This window comes from Lithobates pipiens, unplaced genomic scaffold (assembly GCF_037356315.1).
Source record: "Lithobates pipiens isolate NorthernLeopardFrog02 unplaced genomic scaffold, aLitPip1_a1.2 Scaffold_18, whole genome shotgun sequence".
Taxonomy (NCBI): Eukaryota; Metazoa; Chordata; class Amphibia; order Anura; family Ranidae; genus Lithobates; species Lithobates pipiens.
Genome location: NW_027507758.1, coordinates 432,582,252 through 432,594,024, shown reverse-complemented (window position 1 = coordinate 432,594,024; position 11,773 = coordinate 432,582,252). Strand labels below are relative to the sequence as shown.

The following is an 11,773-nucleotide window of genomic DNA, read 5'->3' as shown; positions in this document are numbered from 1 at the left end:
GATGTTTACAGTGTATATACATGAGCCTGTGTGCTCCTATGTAGAAGTGTACAGTGTATATACATGAGCCCGTGTCCTCCTATGTAGATGTGTACAGTGTATATACATGAGCCCGTGTCCTCCTATGTAGATGTGTACAGTGTATATAGACAAGCCTGTGTCCTCCTATGTAGATGCGTACAGTGTATATACATGAGCCCGTGCCCTCCTATGTAGATGTGTACAGTGTATATAGACAAGCCTGTGTCCTCCTATGTAGATGTGTACAGTGTATATACATGACTCTGTGCCCTCCTATGTATGTAGATGTGTACAGTGTATATACATGACTCTGTGCCCTCCTATGTATGTAGATGTGTACAGTGTATATACATGAGCCTGTGTCCTCCTATGTAGATGTGTACAGTGTATATACATGAGCCTGTGTCCTCCTATGTATGTAGATGTGTACGGTGTATATACATAAGCCTGTGTCCTCCTATGTAGATGTGTACAGTGTATATACATGAGCTTGTGTCCTATGTAGATGTGTACAGTGTATATAAATAAGCCTGTGTCCTCCAATGTAGATGTGTACAGTGTATATACATGAGCCTGTATCCTCTTATGTATGTATATGTGTACAGTGTATATACATAAGCCTGTGTCCTCCTATGTATGTAGAAGTGTATAGTGTATATACATGAGCCTGGTGTCCTCCTATGTAGATGTGTACAGTGTATATACATGAGCCTGTGTCCTCCTATGTATGTAGATGTGTACGGTGTATATACGTGAGCCTATGTCCTCCTATGTATGTAGAAGTGTACAGTGTATATACATAAGCCTGTGTCCTCCTATGTATGTAGATGTGTACAGTGTATATACATGAGCCTGGTGTCCTCCTATGTAGATGTGTACAGTGTATATACATGAGCCTGTGTCCTCCTATGTATGTAGATGTGTACAGTGTATATACATAAGCCTGTGTCCTCCTATGTAGATGTGTACAGTGTATATACATAAGCCTGTGCCCTGCTATGTAGATGTTTACAGTGTATATACACGAGCCTGTGTCCTCCTATGTAGATGTTTACAGTGTATATACACAAGCCTGTGTCCTCCTATGTAGATGTTTACAGTGTATATACACGAGCCTGTGTCCTCCTATGTAGATGTGTACAGTGTATATACACAAGCCTATGTCCTCCTATGTATGTAGATGTGTACAGTGTATATACACAAGCCTGTGTCCTCTTATGTATGTAGATGTGTACAGCGTATATACACATGAGCCTGCGTCCTCCTATGTATGTAGATGTGTACAGCGTATATACACAAGCCTGTGTCCTCCTATGTATGTAGATGTGTACAGTGTATATACATGAGCCTGCGTCCTCCTATGTAGATGTGTACAGTGTATATACATGAGCCTGTGTCCTCCTATGTATGTAGATGTGTACAGTGTATATACATAAGCCTGTGTCCTCCTATGTAGATGTGTACAGTGTATATACATAAGCCTGTGCCCTGCTATGTAGATGTTTACAGTGTATATACACGAGCCTGTGTCCTCCTATGTAGATGTTTACAGTGTATATACACGAGCCTGTGTCCTCCTATGTAGATGTGTACAGTGTATATACACAAGCCTATGTCCTCCTATGTATGTAGATGTGTACAGTGTATATACACAAGCCTGTGTCCTCTTATGTATGTAGATGTGTACAGCGTATATACACATGAGCCTGCGTCCTCCTATGTATGTAGATGTGTACAGCGTATATACACAAGCCTGTGTCCTCCTATGTATGTAGATGTGTACAGTGTATATACATGAGCCTGCGTCCTCCTATGTAGATGTGTACAGTGTATATACATGAGCCTGTGTCCTCCTATGTATGTAGATGTATACAGTGTATATACATGAGCCTGTGTCCTCCTATGTATGTAGATGTATACAGTGTATATACATGAGCCTGTGTCCTCCTATGTATGTAGATGTATACAGTGTATATACATGAGCCTGTGTCCTCCTAGCTATGTATGTAGATGCAGGGGTCAAGTCCTGGGGAAAAAAGTGTGGGAACTCCCACCCAAGATCCACTCCCCTACCAAAAAAAAAAAAAAAAAAAGATACGCTCATATGCATATATATATTTCACATAAAAATACAGTGACTGCAAATGCGACATGCTACAAGAGATGACCAGACTGCGAATGTGACTACAGGAGATGACCAGACTGCGAATGCGACATAGTACAGGAGATGACTAGACTGCGAATGTAACTACAGGAGATGACCAGACTGCGAATGCGACTACAGGAGATGACCAGACTGCGAATGCGACTACAGGAGATGACCAGACTGCGAATGCGACATAGTACAGGAGATGACCAGACCGGGAATGAGACTACAGGAGATGACCAGACCGCGAATGCGACTACAGGAGATGACCAGACTGCGAATGCGACTACAGGAGATGATCAGACTGCGAATGCGACTACAGGAGATGATCAGACTGCGAATGCGACTACAGGAGATGACCAGACTGCGAATGCGACATAGTACAGGAGATGACTAGACTGCGAATGTAACTACAGGAGATGACCAGACTGCGAATGCGACTACAGGAGATGACCAGACTGCGAATTCGACTACAGGAGATGACCAGACTGCGAATGCGACTACAGGAGATGACCAGACTGCGAATGCGACATAGTACAGGAGATGACCAGACCGGGAATGAGACTACAGGAGATGACCAGACCGCGAATGCGACTACAGGAGATGACCAGACTGCGAATGCGACTACAGGAGATGATCAGACTGCGAATGCGACTACAGGAGAGAACCAGAGTGCGAATGCGACTACAGGAGATGACCAGACTACGAATGCGACTACAGGAGATGATCAGACTGCGAATGCGACTACAGGAGATGATCAGACTGCGAATGCGACTACAGGAGATGACCAGACTGCGACATAGTACAGGAGATGACCAGACCGGGAATGAGACTACAGGAGATGACCAGACTGCGAATGCGACTACAGGAGATGACCAGACTGCAAATGCGACTACAGGAGATGATCAGACTGCGAATGCGACTACAGGAGATAATCAGACTGCGAATGCGACTACAGGAGATGACCAGACCGGGAATGCGACTACAGGAGATGACCAGACCGGGAATGAGACTACAGGAGATGACCAGACTGCGAATGCGACTACAGGAGATGACCAGACTGTGAATGCGACATACTACAGGAGATGATCAGACTGCGAATGCGACATACTACAGGAGATGATCAGACTGCGAATGCGACATAGTACAGAAGATGACCAAGTAGCTAGTTTTAAAATTTAAACATGTCCTCAGCCCCTTTATGGCACCTCCTTTACATTCCTGTCCTCACCCCCTTTGTAGACCCCCCCTTCACATTCCTGCCCTGCCTCCCTTTTATGTCACCCCTCCTCATTCCTTTCTGTTTCTGATACTTTTCCCCCTCCCTCCTTCATAACAGTGCCCTCTTCCCTGTCTTACCTTACACAGGACACAGCAGATGACATCGGAAGTGCAGCAAAGGGATGGACAGAGGGCGGGACCTGCCCCAGTTAACTGATTGGTTGATAGAATGCAGAGCAGTTCTATTAACCAATCAGTTAACTGAGCCAGCCCCTGCCCTCCGTGCATCACTGTGCTGCTCTTCCGATGTCAGCTCTGTGAAGACAAAGCAGCTAGCGGACTGTGTTAGAGCCTCGGGCGGCTCTGGTCCTGCAAAGGGAACGGCGTTCCTGCTGTGAAAAAAGTGCGGGGACGCCGTTCCCACGCGTTCCCGCAGGACTCGAGCCCTGTGTAGATGTATAGAGTGTATACAGGACTGACAGCCAAGCACTCCGTGCTGACGTACCCAAGGACACGCTGCTTGGAGCGGGGAATGAACTCGGGGCGGGGATTTCTGTGGCGTCAACCAATGAGAGGCGGATCATCCGGTGTCACTGTCCAGGTGTCGCTGAGGGAGACAGCGGAGGGTGGCAGGCCGCTGTGTCCGCTGAATGTGGGGCGCTGTGTCCCTGAGCGGGAGACCGGGGGCCCTGCGGTCTGAGGATAAGGGGGCGGCGGTGTGATGGCGGACGGGGGGCCCCAATGGCGTCTGGTAAACGTGTCCCAGGCTGAGGCGAAGCGGATGCTGTGCCCTGATGGTAGCGGCTGGATATGGCAGTTGCTGGAGCAGTGTGTGGAGAACAGCTGGGAGTACTGGAGTGTCATCATCGGTCTGGTGTCCATCGTCTGCTTCCTCTTCGCAGCATTACCGTAATTATCCCGCATTACCATGTGTGTGTGTGTGTGTGTGTCTGGAAGAGGTCATCCCCGGCTCTCTGTGTACATGAGGGGGGGACTACAACTACCAGCAGGGGGAGACACTTCTCATATCCTCATTCACAAATGAGCCCTGTCTTCTTGTCACTGGAGCTCTCCTGTAATACCAGGGTACCTTGTTTTTTGCACTCTGTGTGGGGAAATGGTCTTGTTCTAGAAACACACCAATTTAACCACTTCATCCCCAGACCATTTGTCCGTGAAAAGATCAGAGCGTTTTTTTGGTATTGGGCACTGCGTCGCTTTAGCTATAATAAATCTGCCCATAAAAATAAAAAAAATTAATAATAATAATAAAAAAAAAAAAAAAAATATATATATATATATATATATATATATATATATATATATATATATATATATATATATAACAAACATATTTTTTTTTTCCCTCAGCGTTTATTGATTGGTTTGCACAAAAGTTATATATATAATTTTTTTTTTTTTTTTCTAGTAATGGTGGCGATCAGTGATAGATAGATAGATAGATAGATATATATCTTTTTTTTTTATCATGACTGCGACATTATGGCGGACACATCGGACAATTTTGACACATTTTTAGGACCTTTCACATTTATACAGCGATCAGTGCGATTTAAAAATGCATTAATTACTGTGTAAATGTAACTGGCAGTGAAGGGGTTAATACTAGGCGGCGCTGTAGGGGTTAAGTGTGTCCTAAAAAGTGATTCTAACTGTGGGGGGGGGGGTGTGTGTCAAATCACTGATTAGCCCTCCCGATTACAGGTCAGTGTCACTAGGCAGGACAGGGAAATGCTTGTTTACATCAGCATTTCCCCGTTCTTCCTCTCCGTGAGGCGATCACAGGTATCCTTATCCGCCGGATCTGCGATCTTGCTCGCGGTGGGTGCGTGCGCCGGTGATGGCACAGCGGCAAATTCAAAGGGACCTACAGGTACACCCATTTGCGCAGCCCTGCCATTCTATTGACTTAAATGTAAATGCAGCGGTCGGCAAGCGTTTAAAGGGGTTGTAAACCCCCACGATTTTTCGCCTTAATGTATTTTATGCATTAAGATGAAACACTTTATGCAGTGTAATGCCCCTTTTACTTACCTGAGCCTGTTCGTTTCAGCAACAGGGTTGAGCACAGCAGCTCCAGCTGCTGTCTCGGGTCCTCATTCAATAGATTGATAGCAGTGGAAGCCATTGGATCCCGCTGCTGTCAAATCCAGTGACGGGGGGGGGGGGTCCTGCTGTCTATGTCAATAGACGCAGCAGCAAAACTGGGGAGCATGCGGCTTTCCATGGGGGCACCCGAGAAGAGGAGCCGGGGGCATCGCGGAGGGACCCCAGAAAAGGGGGGATCAGGGCCGCTCTATGCAAAACCCTTGCACAGAGGAGGTAAGTATTACATGTTTGTTATTTAAAAAAAAAAATAATAATTACAATCATTTTAAATTGGAACTATAGGCAATTTTTTTTTCTTTTTACATTTTGGCTAGAGCAAGGGAGTAAGTTTGTAAGTTTTTTTTTTTTTTTTTTTCCCCCAATCTGTGCCCCATTGGGGAGATTTACCTTCACTTGTCACATATAGCCAACCAGGAAGTGAGAGGAAATCCCCTGCAAATTAAGGGAACTCCATGGAGACCCCCAAATCTCCAGAATTAGTGTCCCCATTAGAAGATGGGGCAGTTTCACACCACATGCAGTCCAGTGTGTTTTTTTTTTTTCTGCATCAAAAACACATGGATAATAGATTATGTGGTTTTCAATGGTATAATTCACAGCAGTGTGGTCAGTTCCAGTGACTTCCAGGAAAAAAAGAAAAAAAAAAAGTAGAACATGCTTCATTTTTTTTTCTGTACTGAAATGTGGTAAAACGCATCAGAGTGCACCAAAAGCGCACTGGAACACACATGTCCCTATTTAAAGTTAAGAAAAAAAGATGGGGAGAGATCCCTAGACTGGATCAAAAACTCACCAGAACACCTCAAAAACATGCAGAAAAGCATCTGGAACACATCCAGACTGCATTTCTATGGTGTGAACTGGCCCTTAAAACGGTTGACTTTCTTTATTTTTATTTTTTTCTACACCTGTAAGGGAAAAGGCATAATGAGCTAGTATGCACATACTAGCTTATTATGAAATACTTACCTTAGAATGAGGCACTGGTATCTCACCCTATCCATGTCAAGGGAGCTGACATTTTTCCTCGGCGTGTCTTCCGGGTATCGCGGCTCCGGCGCTGTGAGTGGCCGGAGCTGCAATGTCATCACTCCTGCACATGCGTGCCGGATATTTCTTTCCGGCAAGGTCTGGCGTCTGCCAGACTTTCAGCTGTGAATCCCCGGAGTGCATGCACCGCTGTCAGCGTTTCATTGCGAGGGGAATATCTCCCAAACAGTACAGGTTTAGGAGACTATTCTTTGTACCTACAGGTAAGCCTTATTATAGGCTTACCTGTAGGTAAAAGTTAAAAAATAGACTATACTACCGCTTTAAGGCTAAGAAAAAGGGGAGGGGGGATGCACCGGGCTGCATCAAAAAAAGCACTGGAATGTGTCAAAAAAATGCGCATGCACAACATATCCGGACTGCGTTTCTATGGTGCGAACTGGCCCTTACTTTCCATGATAATGATAAACAAGACAAAAACGGGCACAACCGCAATAAAACTGACAGGTGTTAAAATCCATCTCCATGTATTCAAAGCTAAAAAAAAAAAAAGTTTTATCTTTTTTAATTATACTTTATAGTATAACTAAAGGCAAAATGTGTTTTTTAAAAAAAAAAACAAAAAAAAAACACGTTTTGTATTTAGTTATACTATAAAGTATAATTAAAAAAGGTAAAACTTTTTTGGATAGAGTAGAGACAAATTAGAATACCTATCAGGTTTTTTTTTTTTTATTGTGGTCTGTGCCTGTTAGGGAGACTCCCCCTCTATATTTGTCCTGTTTACCATTATCATAGTAAAACCCCCAAATTTTGAGTTGTCCCCAGAAAAGTAATACAATCTTCCAATGGGTACACTAGATTTGGTGAACTGGGGGTCCCCAAGAAATTTTCTTTCATTTGCAGGGATTTCCTTTCACTTCCTGATTTGGCTATGGAACAGGACGTGAAGGGAGATCTCCCCAATGGGTCACAGATGGCGAAAAAAAAAAAAGAAAAAAAAAGAAAAATCTTATGGGGAATGACTAGGATAGTTATGACTCTTTCTTGCTCTATCTGAATTGTAAGAAAATGTTTTGCCTATAGTTGTGCTTCAACTTCCTGTCATTTCTGAAACAAGACAATTTCCCCAAAAGGTACACAGAGTGCAAAAAACAACCTATTCTGGTATTACAGGAGGAGAACTCCAGGAGAAATCTTCCAATGGGGACACTAGTTTTGGTGAACTGGGGGCCCCCAAGGAAATCCTTTTTTATTTGTAGGGATTTCCTCTCAATTCCTGATTTGGCAATGTGAAGGGAGATCTCCCCAATTGGACACAGATGGCGGGGGAAAAAAAAAATCAGACGGGTTATAACCCTCCCTCCCTCTATCCAAAATGGGGGGGGGGGGGGGGGGAGTTTTGCCTATAGTTCTACTTTAAGCTGTGTACACAGTATCTAAATTTTCATATAGTGCACAACAACATCCTGATTTCAGTCTTTCTAAACAAAAATTTCTGAAGGGGGCAAAATGCGAAGTTTTTCTCATACCTGAACAGGATTAACGATTTTTGTTTAATGTGTACTGTTTTTGTACAAGCGATCTGCTGCAAAAAAACTGCGCATACCCAGAAGCAATTAAAAAAAAAAAAAAAAAAAAAAAAAAAAAAAAAAGCCTTTGTCTTATGAGAATTTTCGTACAATTAGTACATCCTCTGTTTTGACTTCCTATGAAACATCGGGGAAAACCAATCGTTCAACCGATTTTCTTATAATTTGAACTGGGCTTTAAAGGAAATCAAATCACCCAAAGGCTGCTGAGGCTCTACTGCCATCCCTTTGCAATGGAACAATGTTCAGAAGGTGTTTAACGGACAGTGAGGGGGCAACACTTTGACTCCTTGCCATCTGCTTTTACCCTCCAAATGCCAACTCCTCATACCATCACTGTGTGCATTGAATGCAGATGTCGCTCGACTCCACCCACTTGATTATGTCACGTTCAGCTGTGGGTGCGGAACCACAGGTGAAGGGATGAGCACTTCTTCTGTTTGATCCCAATCCCAGTGGTGCTGAAGGTCTGGGCCAGACACTCATGTGCATTTGTTTTTTTTCTTTTTGACTTTTAGGATAAAGCCCAGGATAAGGCCCAGATGCAGCCCCCAGGAGAAGATGTGGCATTTGTGGGTCAAAGCTAGGTTCCAATTGGGGAAAAAACACTTTGCCCTGAATGTGTCAGCAGTTTGGTTAAGGACGATTCTATGACGGCATGTCATAAGATCCTTCCGTCCATTAAAGATGAGATTGCACCCACATTCCAGTCTTTTAAAGGTATGATGGAAAGGATGCAGGGTCCCTCTATGTCCCTATCCAGAGCAGCAAGTATGCCTGTCCTATCAGAACCTAGTCAGGAAGATAGGGAAAGGGAACCCAGGTCGCTTGCCTCCTCTCAAGTGGACTCCGGGTCTGATTCAGAGGAAGAGGACGATTTCTCCAGAGGGTCCAGGTACAGATTGACACTGGATGATGTGGAGGACTTGCTGAAGGCGATCTATGACACATTGGAAATCGGAGAGGAGTCGGTGAAACTTTCTAAGCATGACCTCATGTATCAGGGGGTCAGTGCACAGAAATCCAGGGTATTCCCCGTGCACAAATCTCTAGTGGAATCGATCTTGCTAGAGTGTGAGCACCCTGAAAGAAGACCATTCTTTTCAGACAGCTTTTCAATGCAGATTTCCCTGTGAAAAGGATGCAGCCCATCCTTGGAACAAAATCCCAAAGTTGGATAAACCGCTGGCTAAGGTTTCCACATTTCTGCAGGCATATCCAGACAACTGCTCAAATCTTTCCCTAATGTCCTGTACACATGTCTGGACTTTCGACGGACTTCTGACGGACTTTCCGAACGGAAATGGACACACACAATTACGCCAAAGTCCAACGGATTCGACTGTGATGACGTAGAATAAGGAAGTTCATAGTCCGTAGCCAATAGCTGCCCTAGCGTCTGTTTTCGTCCGTCGGACTAGCATTCAGATGAACGGATTTTTCAACCGGACTCGAGTCTGTCAGAAAGATTTGAAACATGTTTTAAATCTAAAGTCCGTCTGATTTTTCAACAGCAAAGGTCAGATGAAGCCCACACACGATCAAATTATCCAACGGATTTGTTCCGTCGGACCGTTGCAGTCAAAGTCTGGCCGTGTGTACACGGCATTACTGTTTAAAGCAGTCAGCTTCCTAGCAGATGCCTCTGCTGAATCAGTGAAGCTGGCAGCCAGGTGAGCAATATTGGTAAACATCGCAGGAAGGGCCCCATGGTTAAAAGCTTGGTTAGGGGATGCAGCATCAAAGCTTAAGCTTTGTGGATTGTGTTTCTCAGATGATCACCTCTTACAAGGTAAAGGTTTTTTTTCAAAGTTACAGGCAGCAGACCCAACAGCAGAGAGGGTCATACTAAAAAAACACTGGACAGGTCAGGAGGGGAATGTAAGAGGAGGAATATTGTTCAATCCTCCTCAGACTGCCTCAAAGGCCCAGTGACTTCTGTGTCCCGGTGGGAGGAAGATTGGGGGACTTCTTCCCACAATGGACCAACGCAACTTCAAGCCAGTTTATATTGGAAATAAGAAATGGCTACAAGTTGGAAATCAATGCAATTTCCCCTCCCACTTTTCTGGTTACTGTGAGACTGGGAGAAAGCGGGGGCTCTGAGTTTGCTGTTAGGGGAGCTGTTGGATCAACAAGTCATCAGCCAAGTGCCACACGCAGAACGTTGTGGGTGTATTCCCACATATTCGTAGTCGGAAAACCATCAAGCAAGTTCAGGTTAATCCTCCACCTCCGTCCTCCAAATTTATCAGATACAAGTGTTTCAGGATGGAGTCCTATCTTCACGGTAACAAATCTCCTGCGATCCTACGATCGATCTTAGGGACGCATATTTGCATGTGACAATACAGTGAGATTTACAGAAATTCCTCAGGATAGCAGTCAGAGTGAATACAGAAGGTCTTCATTTCCAGTTCAGGGCACTGCCATTAAGACTAGCATCCTCTCAGAGGATTTTCATGAAAGTCCTGGCAGAAGCCTTAGCTCCGCTGCGTGTCAGGGCTGTTACAGTGATCCCCTATTTGGACAATCTTCTGTTTGTTGCCCAATCCTTTCAGCAGCTGGAAGAGAACTTACAGGAGGCACAAGTTTTCCTGTGCTCCCTTGATTGGCTGGTCAATCGGGACAAGTCCCAGCTGATCCCAGCCCAGGAACCTGGGATACAAGATATCTTCAACAGAGAAGATCTTTCTCCCATTAGAGAAGATGGAGAAAGTGGGTCTAGTGGTGGCACCGCTTCAGACCAATCAGGAAACCCATATCAGATGTCATGAGATGGGTTTAATGACATCTTGTTTCCCAGCAGTCCCCTGGGAAAGGTTTCACCAGCACCCATTACAGGCTCTCCTACGTTGCTGGGATGACAGCCAGTAGAGTTTGGATCAGCCTATGCCCATATCAACCAGAGTCAAAAGGGCACTGTGGTGGTGACAGTGAACCAGTCACAAACTAGACAGGGGTCTGTTGTGGTTCAGACCAACAGCTCTGGTGGTAACAAATGGCAGTTCCTTTTGGCTGGGGAGCCCACCTGGAAAAGGATCTGGCTCAGGTGGAAGCCAGGCGGACCTTGAATCAGAGGGAGCTACTGGCAGTGCAGAGGACTTTAGAGTCCTTCCAGCAAAGAATAAGGGGACAGCACCTTCAAGTAAGGTCAGACAATGCGGCCTCAGTCGCATACATAAACGAGCAGAGGGGACCAGGAGCCCTGCCTTACAGTTGATAGCAGGCAAAATTTTTGGTTAGGCCGAAATAAACCGGGCTTCTTTGACAGCAGTCCACTTAACCACTTCGTGCCGAGGCCAATTCTGACATTTCTCTCCTACATGTAAAATGCATAATATTTTTTTTGCTAGAAAATTTACATAGAACCCCCAAACATATATCCTTTTTTTTTTTTTTTTTTTTTTTTTTAGCAAAGACCCCAGAGAATACAATGGCGGTTGTTGCAACTTTTTATCTTGCATGGTATTTGCGCAGTAATTTTTCGAACACATTTTTTTTCAGAAAAAAAAGTTTCATGCTTTAAAAAAAAACAAAAAAAAAAAAAAAAAACAGTAAAGTTAGCCTAATGTGAAAGATGAAGATATGCTGAGTAAATAGGTACCCAACATGTCATGCTTCAAAATTGCACGCGCTCGTGGAATGGCGCTAAACTTTGGTATTTTAAAAA

The 11,773-nt window shown here is 44.4% G+C and overlaps 1 protein-coding gene across 1 annotated transcript in view; it reads left to right on the top strand.

Moving 5' to 3' along the window:
* Window positions 1–3,963: 3,963 nt before the first annotated feature.
* The window catches only part of SLC66A1 (solute carrier family 66 member 1), a 30,275-nt gene continuing 22,465 nt past the window's right edge, over window positions 3,964–11,773 (top strand). Inside the window, exon 1 of the mRNA XM_077488091.1 lies at window positions 3,964–4,297. Coding sequence (XP_077344217.1) covers window positions 4,110–4,297 — 188 coding nt within the window. The 5' untranslated portion in view covers window positions 3,964–4,109. The remainder of the gene's footprint in view (window positions 4,298–11,773) is intronic.